Raw genomic sequence first — 14,190 nt, forward strand, 5'->3', positions numbered from 1 at the left:
ACGATTTTCAGCCTCGAGATTTTTTTCAGACTCAAACTTCATTTACTTCCGGGTTCAATCTCTGCTGTGTTCACATGCAAACTGTCAGCTCGTAAATATGAACTCTCAAAGAAACTGGTCACTTTAGGATGGAAATGATGGATTATTGTGTTTATTTATTATACAAATTTAAAAAATATAAAAATAATAAAATCATATCAAATGTACCATTTTGTTTTCAAGTGATGAACATGAAACACCACAGACTCTGCAGTAAGTTCGAGATGTGTTCATTTCGACAACACCTAAAGGCAGCACCAGAAGCTCCTCAGCATCATTTCCCAGAATCCACGTGTGAAACTGACGTCACTTCATTTACTGACAACACAAACCAGATGCTGGAAAGTAACTGAGTACATTTACTCGAGTACTGTATTTGAATACAAGAATTAGCTACTTTTAACATCAATTTGTACTTTTGCTTTACTACATTTATTCATTTATTAATGGCTCCTTCCTTCTCTACTTATCTAAAGAGACACTCTAGGCAGATTTATTTCTGTAACTCAAGAAGTATTTATGTTCCAAGCTCTGATCTGATTGAAATAATTTACCAGCAAATATTCACATAATCTTTACAGAAATATTACTAAATATTTTGTTATGATAGGACCCAGTAACAAAAAGTATGACAACGTTGGATGACAATACTAACAACACTTTTTAATCCAATAAACTATTATTCATATAAAATAACAACAACAATAGTTATTATTACTTATCATCCACTTATTTTTATTGTCTGCCTTGTAGTTTGTATTTTCTAATCCTATATTTGTGTTCAAACCAGATGATGAATCTCAATTAATGACACATGGTGTTAACAGTAAAAAAAGAAGAGACCAGTCACAATGAAGTACTGATACTGTGATACTGTAACAACAAGAAGCTGATAAAACATTTATACTGAAATGCTGGATTAAGGGTTAGGGTAGGGAAGTATTTTTGTAATGTAGTATTTTTGCACTGATGTGTTGGTATTTTTAATAAATATAATTATAAAACCAGCACTTTGTTGTTTGTTTCACTGCAGAACAAAAATATTCTCACGTTCACTCTTCATTGGTGTAGAAGTTGTTGTTTTTTGTACAAAGTTGACTAAGGAGAAAAACTGCATTTTTAATATCTGATCAACAAAGACTCTATAAGAACAAATCTAATCTGTGCACTTACTGAAAAAAATTGATAAATATGTAAAATATCAGAAAGAAATTATCAACAACTTTGATTCTCCGTTAAATTAAATGATTTTTATTAAGTGTTTTCAAACAATAACAAAAATATTTTACACATTATGAAAAAGATTCCGTGTCACTTCTCATCCAAACGACATGAAAATAAAAATAATTTTGCATCAAGTAACAACAACAAAAAACATCAAGATAAAACCGAACGTGAAAAGAATCTGACAAGGTTGAATTTCTGAGCTTTTTTTAAACCTGACAATTTAAATCCTGTGAGTCCTGGACCTTCTACTTCTTGGCGTCAGTCCATGCAGTTAAACTTTATGTCTCCACCACCTCTGGCTCACGATCAGCGTCAGCACTGACCAGGTGATTCTTTTTGACGCCCGCTTTCCTCTGGCGCCACAGGAGAGCACCTCCAACCACCAGGATGAAGATGCAGATCACCAGCAGCAGTGAAACGACCACCAGCTCACTGTAGTAACTTTTCTCTGGGATGTTGAGTGTCTCCTTCAAGGACTGGTTGTTGTTCCTGAAGGTCAAGTTCAAACCATCATCCTGAAATTTGGGGTTGTTGGACGTGTCATCGTCTTCACGGTTGGTTGAGAATTCATCCCCTTCATCCTCTGCGTCTCCTGACGGTAGTAGTGTTGACGTCAGTTCTTCCTCAGGAACAATGTAATGTGAATCGTCTTCGCTGTTGGACCTGGGGTCCTTGTCAGCGTTTGGGATCATTGAGCGTGGAGAAATCATTGGTTGGACAGTATAACTCACGACCACTTCCTTGTAACCGCCCTCCTCTGCCTCACAGCGGTACGTCCCAAAGGTGGCATCGGCAGCATGGAAGATGAGGCTGCCGTCGGCTGATTGGATGAAGAGTTTCTCTGGCAGGTGTTTGAACTGAGGGGACTTCCAGGTCAGAGCGGCCATGTTGGAAGGTTTGACACACTGGAGTCTGACCACTTCATTCAGACCAACACTGACCTCTGCTGGACAGAAATCATAACAAGTAAGATCCATGAGGGAGAAAGAGATTTCCTGATGGTCTTTATATACAGTCACTTATCATCTTATATACAATCACTTATCATCTTTATATAAAGTCACTGGTGGTCTTTATATACAGTTGTTGATCATCTTTATATATAAAATTAAAACATTTACCTGTGTCCTCACTGTTACTGATTTGTTGTAGACATGCTTTTTCTATATTTCCATTTTCCACATCCTGAACTCTGAGGAGGAAGACGATGGCCTGTCAGTCACTGTACAAGGCAAATTATTCTTAAATAAACTGAAACCTGTTGTAGATCTCTGGATTTGTTTACGATAATTCTATAGATTCTAAATACAAGTTTTGTTCAAGGTGTTTTCATCTGTCAGACAATGATGAATCCTTCACCCACATGTGATCACGATCGTTGTTCAGATTTGTGCACTCCCTCCTGGTCGGACTCCACCCACACAGAGGATCTCTGGCCAGAACACACTGACCGCAGCTTCTGTAAACGGAGCAGTTCGCCACAGGGACGGAGGTGACACCCTCAGACGTTCCCACGTATACTGCCCCCTACAGGAGAAGAAAATACTGTGATATGTACTCTGTAGTCTGAGTAAATGTTCAGGTTTCAGGTGACAGGTTTACCCTGGTGGTCGAGAGAACGATGCTCTTCACCAGCTGTGGCTGTGTGAAGACCTGAATCTCCTCAATGACCAGGGCACCCCAATCCAGAACAACAATCTTGTGCAGGAATCCAGACTCTGGACATAAGAGGAGACAAGACGTTTTAATTCAGAACAAAATGTTCTCATCATTGGGTTCGTTCATGCTTTTTAATGTCCTCACCTGTGAGCAGAAAAAGGATGGTGTACTGTTTGCCGTTTGCTGCTGTCGTCCTCATCGCCACCACACGACTGTACTGATGCTCAGAGGAAACAACCACTGGACCGTCTGCCACAGGTTTGACTCCACCACTGGTCAGAAAACTCCTCTTCACCTCCTCTAGCTCTGAATCGGTGGCTTTGTCCAGTCCACACTGTTGGGCAGCGTCGTACCATGACAACAGCATTTTTAACAGAACAAGCTCAAGTGAAAATGAGTGAGAACAACACCAGGCCCACATTCGAACCCAGAGAAAGTTCATTCCTGATGATTCATGAAAGAAGAGGCTGTGGTCATGTACATGTGTTTGAGGAAAGGACATGTCTCACCTCCCTGTTAGAGAACATGGAACTGTTCTATTAAAGATGATTATATTTATGTGGTTTAGATGTAAAACCTCCTAAAGCTGGTTGAGTCCACCAGAGGGCAGTAACACTGCAGCTCTGCATCGGTTTTTAAAGATAACTTGATTTAAACTTGATTTATACCTAATTTAACTTAAAAAGTATTCAAACCTGATTTTAACGGGATTTTAACCTGATTTAACCTGACGTTACTGTGCTGGTGCAACTCTCGGATATCTTTGGTGATTTGTCCTCACCTGTCCCAGGTACGAGTGTTTTCCCAGCAGTGAACTCCACTGGTGCATCTCCATGTCGAAGGTCCTATAGCTCCCAGAGAACACCGTCCTGATGTCCTGCAGCTTAAAGACGCAGACAGCAGACTGACGACCTGAGGACCTGAAGGAGGCCAGAGGGCAAACTTGGTTATCATCAGAGTGATATTAATATTCATTACATTGTTCAGAGTTCACAGGAATGTTTTCTTATTTGGATCAAACTTTCATCATGTCAGAAGAAGATGAGACTCCCTGTCGACATTTGGACAAAGCTGTTAGGACAAACTGAACTTCATTTACGCTCGACTCATATGGTTTATAAAAACATGGATGTAGAGTTTAGATTGGTTCTGAAAACCAGATGCAGCAGCTCTAATTGGCTACTGACACTGTTGTTTAAATTCAGAGCTGAAGGTTTGTCTTCAGATGCTCATTAATGACATGTTTTCATGTGTTTTTTACCACTGAGAGGTGAAGACGCCATAGAACAGGGTGTCAGAGGGATTGCTGCCCTCTGGTGGCTGCAGGGTGAACACATCCTGGAGAATGTTGAAGGGAAGCTGTTTGTGAGATTGACAGAGAAGAGAAGCTTTGGCGAAGGACGTCCACTTCTTCTGCAGAGTCCTCTGTCCACCGACGTCATCCTGGAAACCATCAAAGAAAACACAACTTCAGAGAAGCTGCATCTGAGCAAAGTTAATTAACATGTAAATATAATACATACAATAATATATATAAAGTTGATCAGTGACCATATATAAAGACCATCAGTGACTGTATATAAAGATTCATGGTCACACTCTCTGTGTTTACCCTACAGACTTGTGCGACTCGTGGAATCTGCAGCTCATCAATGAAGCTGAACTCTTTCCCAACTTCACTGAAGAAGAAGTAGAGCTTCCTCTCCGCCGGGTCCGACGACGAGCCAACGAAAGTTGGCTCTAAAATACAGGAAATGATGACAGAGGAGGAAAGTCAGGGTAATGAGCACAGAAAGAGAAACATTTAGCTCTGATCAGTTCTTACATTTTTAAAATGTCCACCAGACATTTGTGTTGTGATGGAAATCAATGTTCTGAGTGAAGATATGTTCATGTGGCAATTACACATGTAAAAAACATGTCTGTATGTATGTAGGTATGTATGACCTTTAGCAGGAGATGGAAATGATTCCAATTTGGGCAAATTAATGATGAGTCAGCTGTGTGCACCAAAGTTAACCACAGTGTTCCTAAGGGTTCTGTGCTTGGCCCAATTTTATTCTCATTATATATGCTTCCATTAGGAAACATTATGAGGACACAGTATGAACATTTCCACTGCTATGTAGATGACACCCAGTTATATAAATAAAACCAGAACAGTGTAATCAATTAAGTAAACTTCATGTTTCAAAGACATAAAACCTGGATGAGCTGTAATTTACTCTTTTTAAACTCAGATAAAACAGAGGTTCTAAAATTCCTCACATCCAGTGAAACAGTTAGGAACTTGGGAGTGTTCTCTGATCCTGATTTGTCATTTGATTCGCACTGAAAACTAATTTCTAGGAACAAATTTCACCAACGTAATATCTCAAAATTTAGACATGTCCTGTTTCAAAAAGATGCAGAAAACTAGTCCAGGTCTTTGTCCCATCCAGACTTGATTATTGCAATTCCTTATTATCAGGCTCCAGCAGGGAGTCGTTACTCTGCAGCACGTGTCCTGACAAGAACCAGGAACAGAGACCACATGTCTCCTGTATTAGCTTCACTACACTGGCTTCCTGTTACATTTAGAATTTAAAATCCTCCTCCTCACCTACATTAATAATAAGACACCATCAAACCTTAAAGAGCTCACAGTACCATATCACCACTAGAGCCCTGAGCTCCCAGAATTCAGTCTGTTGTCCCTCAAGTCTCTAAAAGTAGAGGAGGAGCCAGAGCGTTCAGCATCAAGCTCCTCTCCTGTGGAATCATCTCAGGTTCAGTTCTGGAGGCAGACTCCCTCAATACCTTTAAGATTCAAGCCTTCCTTTAAGATAAAGCTACAGTTAGAGCTGGTCCAGGTTTGTCTTACGGACCTGCTCTTAGTTCTGCTGCTGGAGGTCCAGAATGTCTAGGACACATGACACATGGAGCTTCTCCTTCCTCTTCTCCCTCAATATCACATCAAATAAACTAATGTCTCATCAATACATAACCTAACCTAACTAACTCTGACTTGACTTCTTGACCTCATCCGATCGTGATGGTGGATCCTGATCGTGGACAACAGTCCTGGCTCGGGTCCTAATGAGGAATGGACCTAGTGAGGTCGCCGGTCTGTCGCAGGGCTGACATGGAGGGTCACGCAACCACCAGCACTCTCACCTGAGGACCTCCCACCTTTGGAGCCATGGGTCCTACTACTGCGCATGTTGGACCATGAGGGAGGCCGGAGTGCCCGGGGGGACCACCGCACCCTTGGAAGACCATGCAAACATCCATGTGGAGATTCCCTGGCTGGTTTCAAGCCCTTGACCTGACACTGTGACTCAACCCCCTCCTTTATTTCCTTTTGTTCCCCTATATTACTTGTTCTTTCTCCATCACCCCAACCGGTCCTTGCAGAGGCCGTCCACACCGAGCCCGGTTCTGCCGGAGGTTTCTTCCATCGGGGAGTTTTTCCTCCCCGCTGTTGCTCATGCTTGCTCAGTGTGGAACAAGTAGGATTTTGTGTTTCTTAAGATCTTGGACTTGTGCAGCACCCTGAGACAAGTGTTTGTTGTGATACCGTGCTATATAAATACATTTGATTTGATTGATTGACAACAAGACTGCTTGATAAACAATATGTCTCCTCAGATACTCAACCATTACTGACATTAATTCCTCAGTTCATTCATCTTCCATCAAGCTTCAAACTGTTTACTCTAACCAGTGCTGTAATTACTCTTATTTTTCTGACATTCTCAGTTACACATGGCGTCTACTGCACTTGTGTCCGTCCTGGGAGACGGATCCTCACGTGTCTCTCTGAGGTTTCTACGTTCTTTTCCCTGTTAAAGGTTTTTTTAAATAAAGTTTTTCCTGACTCTTGTTGAGGGTGAAGAACAGATGATGTCACAGCTTGTTAAAGCCTATGAGACAAATTGTGATTTGTGAATATGGGATATACAAATAAAATTTGATTGATTGATTATTTATTTGGGAACTGAACATTATAACCTCCGTGGAGACAAGATGTGGTTCCACTCACCATCCAGTAAACTGACAGACGTGTCCTGATGGACATTAGGATGACTGCGTTTGCTGAAGTGTCGAGAAATCTGCGGTTTGACTCCTCTGAAGTCACTGGTTGTAGCGGTGAACAGCTCGCCATCTGCACACAGACAAACATAAAATCTGAGGAAACAAATGTGACGGTGGGTTCAGTAAAAAACAGTTTATTAGGAACACTTATAAACCTGCTTCTTGTCCGGTCAGCCAATCACGTTGCAGCAGCTTCAGACTCAGAGACTTTTTACTAAAAAATACAAACCATACAGTGGAGTCGCCCTCTGCTGGTCATTACACAGAATAAAGGTTTCAGACACTTCTGCATTGGCTTCACTTTCTGAGTCTACAAATATTTGTATTAACAGGCTAGCTACAGGCCAGTATACGACCTCCAATTCATTAGTAAGACATTGGAAAAACCTGTTTTGGTGGAAATAAACAAATAAATAAAGAGAACAACATCCTGGGGGAGTTTCAGGCTTTAAACTTGTCACTGAAACTGCATTACTGCAATAATCACCTCAGACTAAACTATAATTAAAACAAGGTTTGGATTCTAATCCTCCTGGACCTGAGCTGTTGATACAATTTGACCACGACGTCCTTATCACTTGTCTTACGAAGTTGGTCTGTCTGCCAGAGTCCTGAACCTAATATACATTACAGGGAGGAAGTTCTATGTCAGCGTTGGAGATCACGTGTCTGACAAACACCTGTTTTAAAGTTCCACAGGGCAGCTGCCTTGAACCTTTATTATTCTCACTGTACATGCTGCCAATTGGTGACATCAGAATGCACAATGTTTCCATAGTTACGCAAATGAAACACAACTGTACGTGGTTGCTGAGCCAAATGATGATAACGCTCTGCGCTCCATCACTAAATGTCTTTCAGCAATAAATACATGGATGAGCCTAAAATCAGAAAGAGAAGCACTATAAAATAATCTGGGTCAGATGAATCCTTGATTAAATCAGAGGAGAAGAGTTGTTATCTTAGACTTTGATCTGAGTTTCACACTAACAAGGAAACCACAACCTCATTTTTCACCTTAGAAACACAGCAAAGGTTCAACCATCTATAAATCAGAAGCTAATTTATGCATCAATTTCTATTGGACTGGATTAATGCACTTTTTACAGGAGCCCCATAGAAACCAATAGAGACTCATTCAGAACACATGAATTCCAGCTGCTCTGCTCTGGTTGTTCCACACAGGACTGACTTTAAGGTTCTCCTCCTCACACACAAGGTTCTGAATGGACCCAGTTACACAGCTGCCTCTCTAGTAACCTTTGTGTCCTCTAGAACCCTGAGAACATCTTAGAGGTTCCAGCACAAAAAAAATCTGCTGCTGCTAGATATTAAAGAAGCTAGTTCAGTGAATGTCTCTAAAAGATTTCATTTTACTTCAGATCTTATTCTTATTTATACTCCTCTTCTGAATTTTTATTTTATTTATTTCCTTTTCTTTTTGTTTTCATACTTTTTATTAAGTAATATATTTGGCACTGTTCTTCCCTTTAGTTGGGAGTCGATGTACCTGGGTGATATAGAACTCCACACCCGGATCGCAAACAACAAAAAATTACTCTACCCTCTACTGGTAGCTAGTAAAAAAGTAATAACAAAAAAATGGTTAAAGGCAGAGCCGCCCACTATTGGGGAATGGATAGATGTGGTCTATGAGATCTACATTATGGAAAAGTTGTCTCTCTCTCTCAAATTGCAAAAAGATAAGTTCTATTAGATCTGGTCAAAATGGACTGAGTATGTAAAAGCTGTACAATCTGACTTCATATGATTCGGTAATGATGTTTTGCCCCAGTGTCCTTCTTAGCCATTTGTTTTATTTAATTTATTTTAGTTTTATCTATGCGTCTCTAACTCATACATCTCTCTTTCACTCCTATTGTATGTGTCGCTGGGAAGATACCAGGTACCAAGCTCCCCAGTTCTGTTCTGTTCTGTTTTGTTTAAAAATGGAAAATGCTGGTTCTACGTCACTCCTAGCTCTACTTACATCTAAATTGCCCTTTTAATCATCCCGATACACATATAACCCAATTGTCGTCTCCACCCTTAAAATCTGGTTCCAATTTAGATGCTCTTTTGGACTTGAAGGATTGTCTAATCACAGCCCCATACATAACAATCATCTCTTCCTTCCTCCCAGCATTGATAATGCCTTTTCTCTATGGCGGAGTTCAGGCCTTGTCGGGCTAAGTGATCTCTATGTTAATAATGTCTTCCCAAGTCTCACCTATTTCGATACTTCCAGGTTCGTAACTTTGTTAAATCAAATAGCACCTGTTTCCCCAATATTCCACCTAACTCAGTAATTGACTCAATTTTGGACACTCCCACAAATCAGAAAGGCCTTATCTCAAAAATGTACACCTTAATATCCCATCTCAAGGAGACATCTCTTGATAAAATCAAGAAAGATTGGGAACAGGAACTTGGCAGGGTTATCGATGACGATGACTGGAACTCAGCATTAATTTGTGTAAATAATAGTACATCTTGCTCCAGGCTTAATCTGATACAATTTAAGGTTGTCCATCGTATCTATTTTACCAACTCTAAACTTTCTAAAATCTATCCCAACATCACGGACACATGCAATAGGTGTCACATGTCACCAGCAAACATGACCCACATCTTTTGGTCTTGCCCCTGTCTGCATGTTTACTGGACAGCTGTTTGTAAACATCTTGCAGAAGCACTAAATATGAAATTGATGCCTGGTCCAGAATTGGCTATTTTTGGAGTATTATCTGACTGTCAAACAATTAAGAAAAAGGTTAAGGATAGTATCGCCTTTGCCTCTTTATTAGCACATAGAAGAATTTTGTTGGAATGGAAGTCACCAGTTGCCCCAAAAGCTCCACTGTGTCTTAAGGACCTCATGCTGTACTTAGACCTGGAGAAAATTAAATACAGTCTGAGGGGGACACCTGGTAAATTTGATTCAGTTTGGGGCTGCATGATTAGTTACATAGCTAAATTAAGGACACTACAGGACAAATGAAATGTTCACCTCTGCCTCATCTCAATCCAGTGAAAATATTACTTCTCAGTTTTGTTTTGTTTTGTTTCGGTGTCTTTTTTATTTATGTATTTATTTATTTTCTATTCTCTTTTAATTATCTGTGTACTCTTTTATTCGCTTGTTTGTTTATGGTAAGAAGGAAGGATGTGTGTTATTACAGATCTGTAACAAATTTTGTAGGACTGGGAGGGGTTGGGGGTGGGAGGGAATAAGTGGTTGTTGTCTTTGAAAAAGAGAAAAGTCCTTATTTCTCATTGTATGTACTTTTGCCTGTCAAATGAATAAACACATTGAACAAAAAAAAAAAAAAAAGGAAAATGCTGGATAAGGAATGTTGTAAGAAAATATGTGCAACTGCAACTGTAATGTAAAAAATGGAAATGTGATGCAGGGATTACAAAGCTGTTTGATTGAGAGGAAACATTTTGCTTTTTTCTGATTTCATTTTAAAGCCTGAGAGTTCCACAAATTGAGTTAAGGTGCTGAGAACGGAGGGGACATATTTCAAAGGGTCTGTAACAAAAAAGAGACTATTGTTGTGCATAAAGTTTGTCTGTGATTTTCATGTTTGAGAGTTTGTTCTCTTTAAACAGCTGTGATGATGTCACTGACTCACCGATGACGATGGCGGTGTTCCTCTGGAAGGGGCTGAATGGACAGCGACCTTTAACACTATCATATTGAACCATAGAGAAACTCGCAGCATCCTGAGGAAATGAAAAAAAATCAAAATTGAACTGGAGAGAAAACAAATCTCAGCTTGAATAAGTGAAACTTTGTGTTTGGACTCACGATGAAGGCATCACGAGGGTTGAAGGCGAAGCTGCCACAGGTGTAAAGGTGGGTGGAGTTTATCAGCTGCAGCACACGGACAAAGTTCGGACAGTCGACCTGCAGACAGAGAGAGACAGACAGTGAGACAGACGGATGGATGGACAGTGAGACAGACAGACAGACAGACAGATGGACATCGGTGTATGCTATGTTGAGGCTGCTTAGCTTAGCAGAGCTGACACAACAGACTGTATGTTGATAATTACCTCTGGATTCTTCCCTTTAACTTGACACTCCCTAATGTCATCCTCAGACGGACGCCATGACACCTGGACAGACACAGTTTCCGTTCAAAGTTTAAAATTTAGATCTGTCGAACATTGTTTTCAAAAACTGAATCTGAGCCTCGTTTCTTCTGCTGCAACAGGTTAATCACCTGACTCTGACTTACCTTCCTCTTCAGGCTGATGACATCACTATGACTGATGTCCAACGAGAGGACAGCATCTCGCGCCCCGACATACAGGGTGGACCCATCGTCGCTCAGCAACAGTGTGGTGGTGTTGTGGACATCACAGAGGCTGAAGTGGATGAGAGGTCGTTCTGTGGAGTCTGAGCAACAACAAACAGATGAGTTTATACTAAGCCTGAATCACATAAAGGTTCATAAAGGTGAAGCCAAAGTGTCTCAATCTCCCCCTGGTGTCTGGCTGCAGTATAAGTCATAAACCTCCAGCATGTTAGCAGATGGGACATGAACCAAACTAAAAATCAAAGTAGACGTTAAATAAATGTTTGTGAAGATGTTTCTGTCGTTTCAGCTCGTCCTTCTCTCTCTGATGTTTGTTCCAGTGTTTCTGATCAGTTTGGTTTAAATCAGTTATTTGATGATATAAAAACAGGCTGAGACGTCATGATTGACAGCTGATACTGACTAGTGATTGGTAAATAGTACGTATGGGCAGGACCTTGATGCCAAGGCTCCACTCCACAATCAGTACTGCACCGACAATCATTGATCTGAATCAAGATTCAGTTGATCAGACGTTACACAGTTCATGATCTGGAATGAATCCACATTTAGAAACGTGTTAAAGCAGGAGCACAGAAAGACATTCATAAATGACAATAAGACGTTCTGTTCAGTCACGATTTCTGTGCAACGAAATGAGCCGACAGTTACACAACAATCTTCTTCTTTGAGGTTTACTACATGTTGGTACATTATGGGTAAAGAGTGAACCATGTGAAAAGGAACTGGTTCTGAAATGGTTTCACTCTGACTACATCCTGGTGGAGAAGAGGAAACTGTTTCTTCAGTTTCTGTTCAGTTTCCTTCAAGAACCAACTTCATCGCTATTTTTCTTTTTAAACTCACCTGTTCAACTGTTTTTCTCTGAATTCAGTTGAGAGTTTTCATCCATCCCACCTTCACCAACATCTCTCAGACGTCAAAACCTCATTCAGACCTGAACCTTGTCCTCTGGAGGAGTAAATACCACAAAGTAAAAATACTTAGATACATTGATGCTTCAGCAGTATTTTACTGCTTTACTTGTTGGAGGATCACCTAATGAAGTCGACGTCACAGTCATAATCAGAGAAAACACTTTCTTTTTTTTTTCCAACATTTTAAATCTAAATAATATGAATTTAATATTGTTTAAGAAAACGCACTTTTTAATGTAGACTTCAACTGACCCGAACACTGAAGTGCAGTACTTAAATGTACTTCTTTACTTTCCACCACTGTGTTGTTCTACAGCAGGTCCAGGGTCAGTTCCCATTATGCACATGTTCTCAGCATGTGGTAAACCAGAGTTTTTTATATTGTTTGGTTTTTCTGTCTCATCAAACTTTACATCGATGAGGCTTTAACAGGAGGCGAGTGAGGAGAACAAAAACAGACGTGGTTTGTCAGCAGTCGACCGCGGCACAGAGAGAATCTCTTCCTGTTTCCGGGGTCGACGCTCAGGAGGACGAGGATGTGGCTCAGAGCTGAAGAAAGTTTGTGGCTCATCTGAGTTTAAAATAAGAAGCTGTGAAAAACACGACTGATTCTGTCTGAGAGATTTTCAACAACTGATGAAGAGAAATAAAAAATATTAACAAAAATAAAAACACTGTTATTTACAGATGTATACTGACACGTTTCAGTTTTAAAACTAACACAACCTCCCTTCATACAAATGTTTTAGGACTAATATCATAAATAATCTGCGTCCACACTAACAAACCTCAAAACACGTCACATGACCGTTCACCTACACTGATCATGTGGTGTAAACAGTAAGTAGATTGTATCATAGGGTATCATTTGAGTTTATGTTTTTGACACAAAACTGATGTTAACGGTTGAAATGTGTTTCACCAGGACAGGAGACTGTTGTCATTCCGTCATTAAGAACACAGCTGTGACACAAACTTGTTTCTCTTGATCCATCAGCTCATTAATAAAGAGAAAATTAATCAGCACATTATTTTATAATATATATAATAATATAACTGATCATACACTCACTTCTTGATGTCAGTATTTTGATTTGATTTAATTGTTTTTATTATATTAAACTATTTCATTTTTAAGATATTTTATAAATGAACAATAATTAAAACATAACCTGATTCAAAGTATTGACAATGTTGATAAACAGCGTTAAACAACATTAAATCAACAGGAACAAAAAAAGATCCGTTTAATTATAAACAATCACATAACCAGAACCAGACTGATGATCAGGACTGATTGATTATTGATTGGAAATGTTTTTGGACTCACTGAAGAGGAAGGAGATCCGAGGAGGAGGCAGAGAGCCGGTGGAGGTCAGCACGCCGAGGAGGAAGAGGAGGGTGGCTGATGGAGCCATGATAGAGGAGATGAAGTTGGAAGGATGATAATGATAAAGTGCAAAACTGTTTGTCCTCGTCTTGAGTCGACGGCAGGAAACTGACTCTGATACTGTCACCACAACTTCCTGTTACTGCGGGTGGGTGGGTGGGCCTTCTCTGAAACATCACTGTCTAATGAGTCACTGTTCAAGAAACCTAGTACAGACAACTGCACAATAACACTTCAATATAATATAAGTAAATACTTAAATACTCGACGTGTGATGGTTGATCACAAAGAGTTTATGTCCTCCTCTTCATCCGACTCCTCCATGAACTCTCCTGGATAATATGGACCCCCCCTTTCTGTTTAATCTAAGATTTAACGGTAGCTTATAGTTACTGTTCTGCATCTTGGTTGTTTACATTTACTGTTGTAACTAATGACATAAAACATTTTGCTGGTAGTCGCAAATGTGACTGTCGTAATGATACTGACGACATGTAATGGTTCTCTTCTTTCCACAGACTGAGCTTTAAGGTGCCACAGTGATCTCCGTCAG

General features: G+C 40.0%; 1 protein-coding gene and 1 long non-coding RNA gene across 9 annotated transcripts in view; both read right to left on the reverse strand.

The window, feature by feature from the left end:
• The window catches only part of LOC138413527 (uncharacterized), a 2,267-nt gene extending 2,215 nt beyond the window's left edge, over positions 1-52 (reverse strand). Inside the window, exon 1 of the long non-coding RNA XR_011245882.1 lies at positions 1-52. This exon is cut by the window's left edge and continues 115 nt beyond it. This is a non-coding gene — a long non-coding RNA (uncharacterized lncRNA).
• Positions 53-1,267: 1,215 nt separating this feature from the next.
• LOC109643570 (semaphorin-4A-like) lies at positions 1,268-13,776 on the reverse strand. Of its 8 annotated transcripts, none has more exons than XM_069536731.1 (15): positions 13,578-13,760; positions 12,177-12,281; positions 11,250-11,410; positions 11,065-11,127; positions 10,817-10,915; positions 10,641-10,731; positions 6,950-7,072; positions 4,538-4,665; positions 4,187-4,368; positions 3,707-3,845; positions 3,070-3,259; positions 2,869-2,984; positions 2,630-2,793; positions 2,388-2,458; positions 1,268-2,209 (listed from the first exon to the last, which is right to left on the reverse strand). In XM_069536731.1, the coding sequence occupies exons 6-15, from the start codon at positions 10,711-10,713 to the stop codon at positions 1,545-1,547; spliced, it is 1,851 nt and encodes a 616-aa protein (XP_069392832.1). In that variant the 5' UTR covers positions 10,714-10,731; positions 10,817-10,915; positions 11,065-11,127; positions 11,250-11,410; positions 12,177-12,281; positions 13,578-13,760; the 3' UTR covers positions 1,268-1,544. The 8 variants fall into 8 exon arrangements, with proteins under 8 accessions (XP_069392832.1, XP_069392828.1, XP_069392830.1 ...); XM_069536727.1 differs by having other exon boundaries at positions 1,268-2,212; XM_069536729.1 differs by lacking the exon at positions 13,578-13,760 and adding an exon at positions 12,500-12,969 and having other exon boundaries at positions 1,268-2,212.
• Positions 13,777-14,190: the final 414 nt, after the last annotated feature.

The sequence above is a fragment of the Paralichthys olivaceus genome, chromosome 13 (assembly GCF_024713975.1).
Source record: "Paralichthys olivaceus isolate ysfri-2021 chromosome 13, ASM2471397v2, whole genome shotgun sequence".
Taxonomy (NCBI): Eukaryota; Metazoa; Chordata; class Actinopteri; order Pleuronectiformes; family Paralichthyidae; genus Paralichthys; species Paralichthys olivaceus.

What these genes read in the sequence shown, in the direction of transcription:
- LOC109643570 (XM_020108728.2), bottom strand. Translation starts at nt 13,665, where the DNA reads ATGGCTCCATCAGCCACCCTCCTCTTCCTCCTCGGCGTGCTGACCTCC. An exon ending in GTCTGTCAGTTTACTGGATG is followed by an intron (nt 4,666 to 6,949) that starts GTGAGTGGAACC and finishes CCTGTATTTTAG; the next exon opens with AGCCAACTTTCGTTGGCTCG. An exon ending in AACACTCGTACCTGGGACAG is followed by an intron (nt 3,260 to 3,706) that starts GTGAGGACAAAT and finishes GCTGCCCAACAG; the next exon opens with TGTGGACTGGACAAAGCCAC.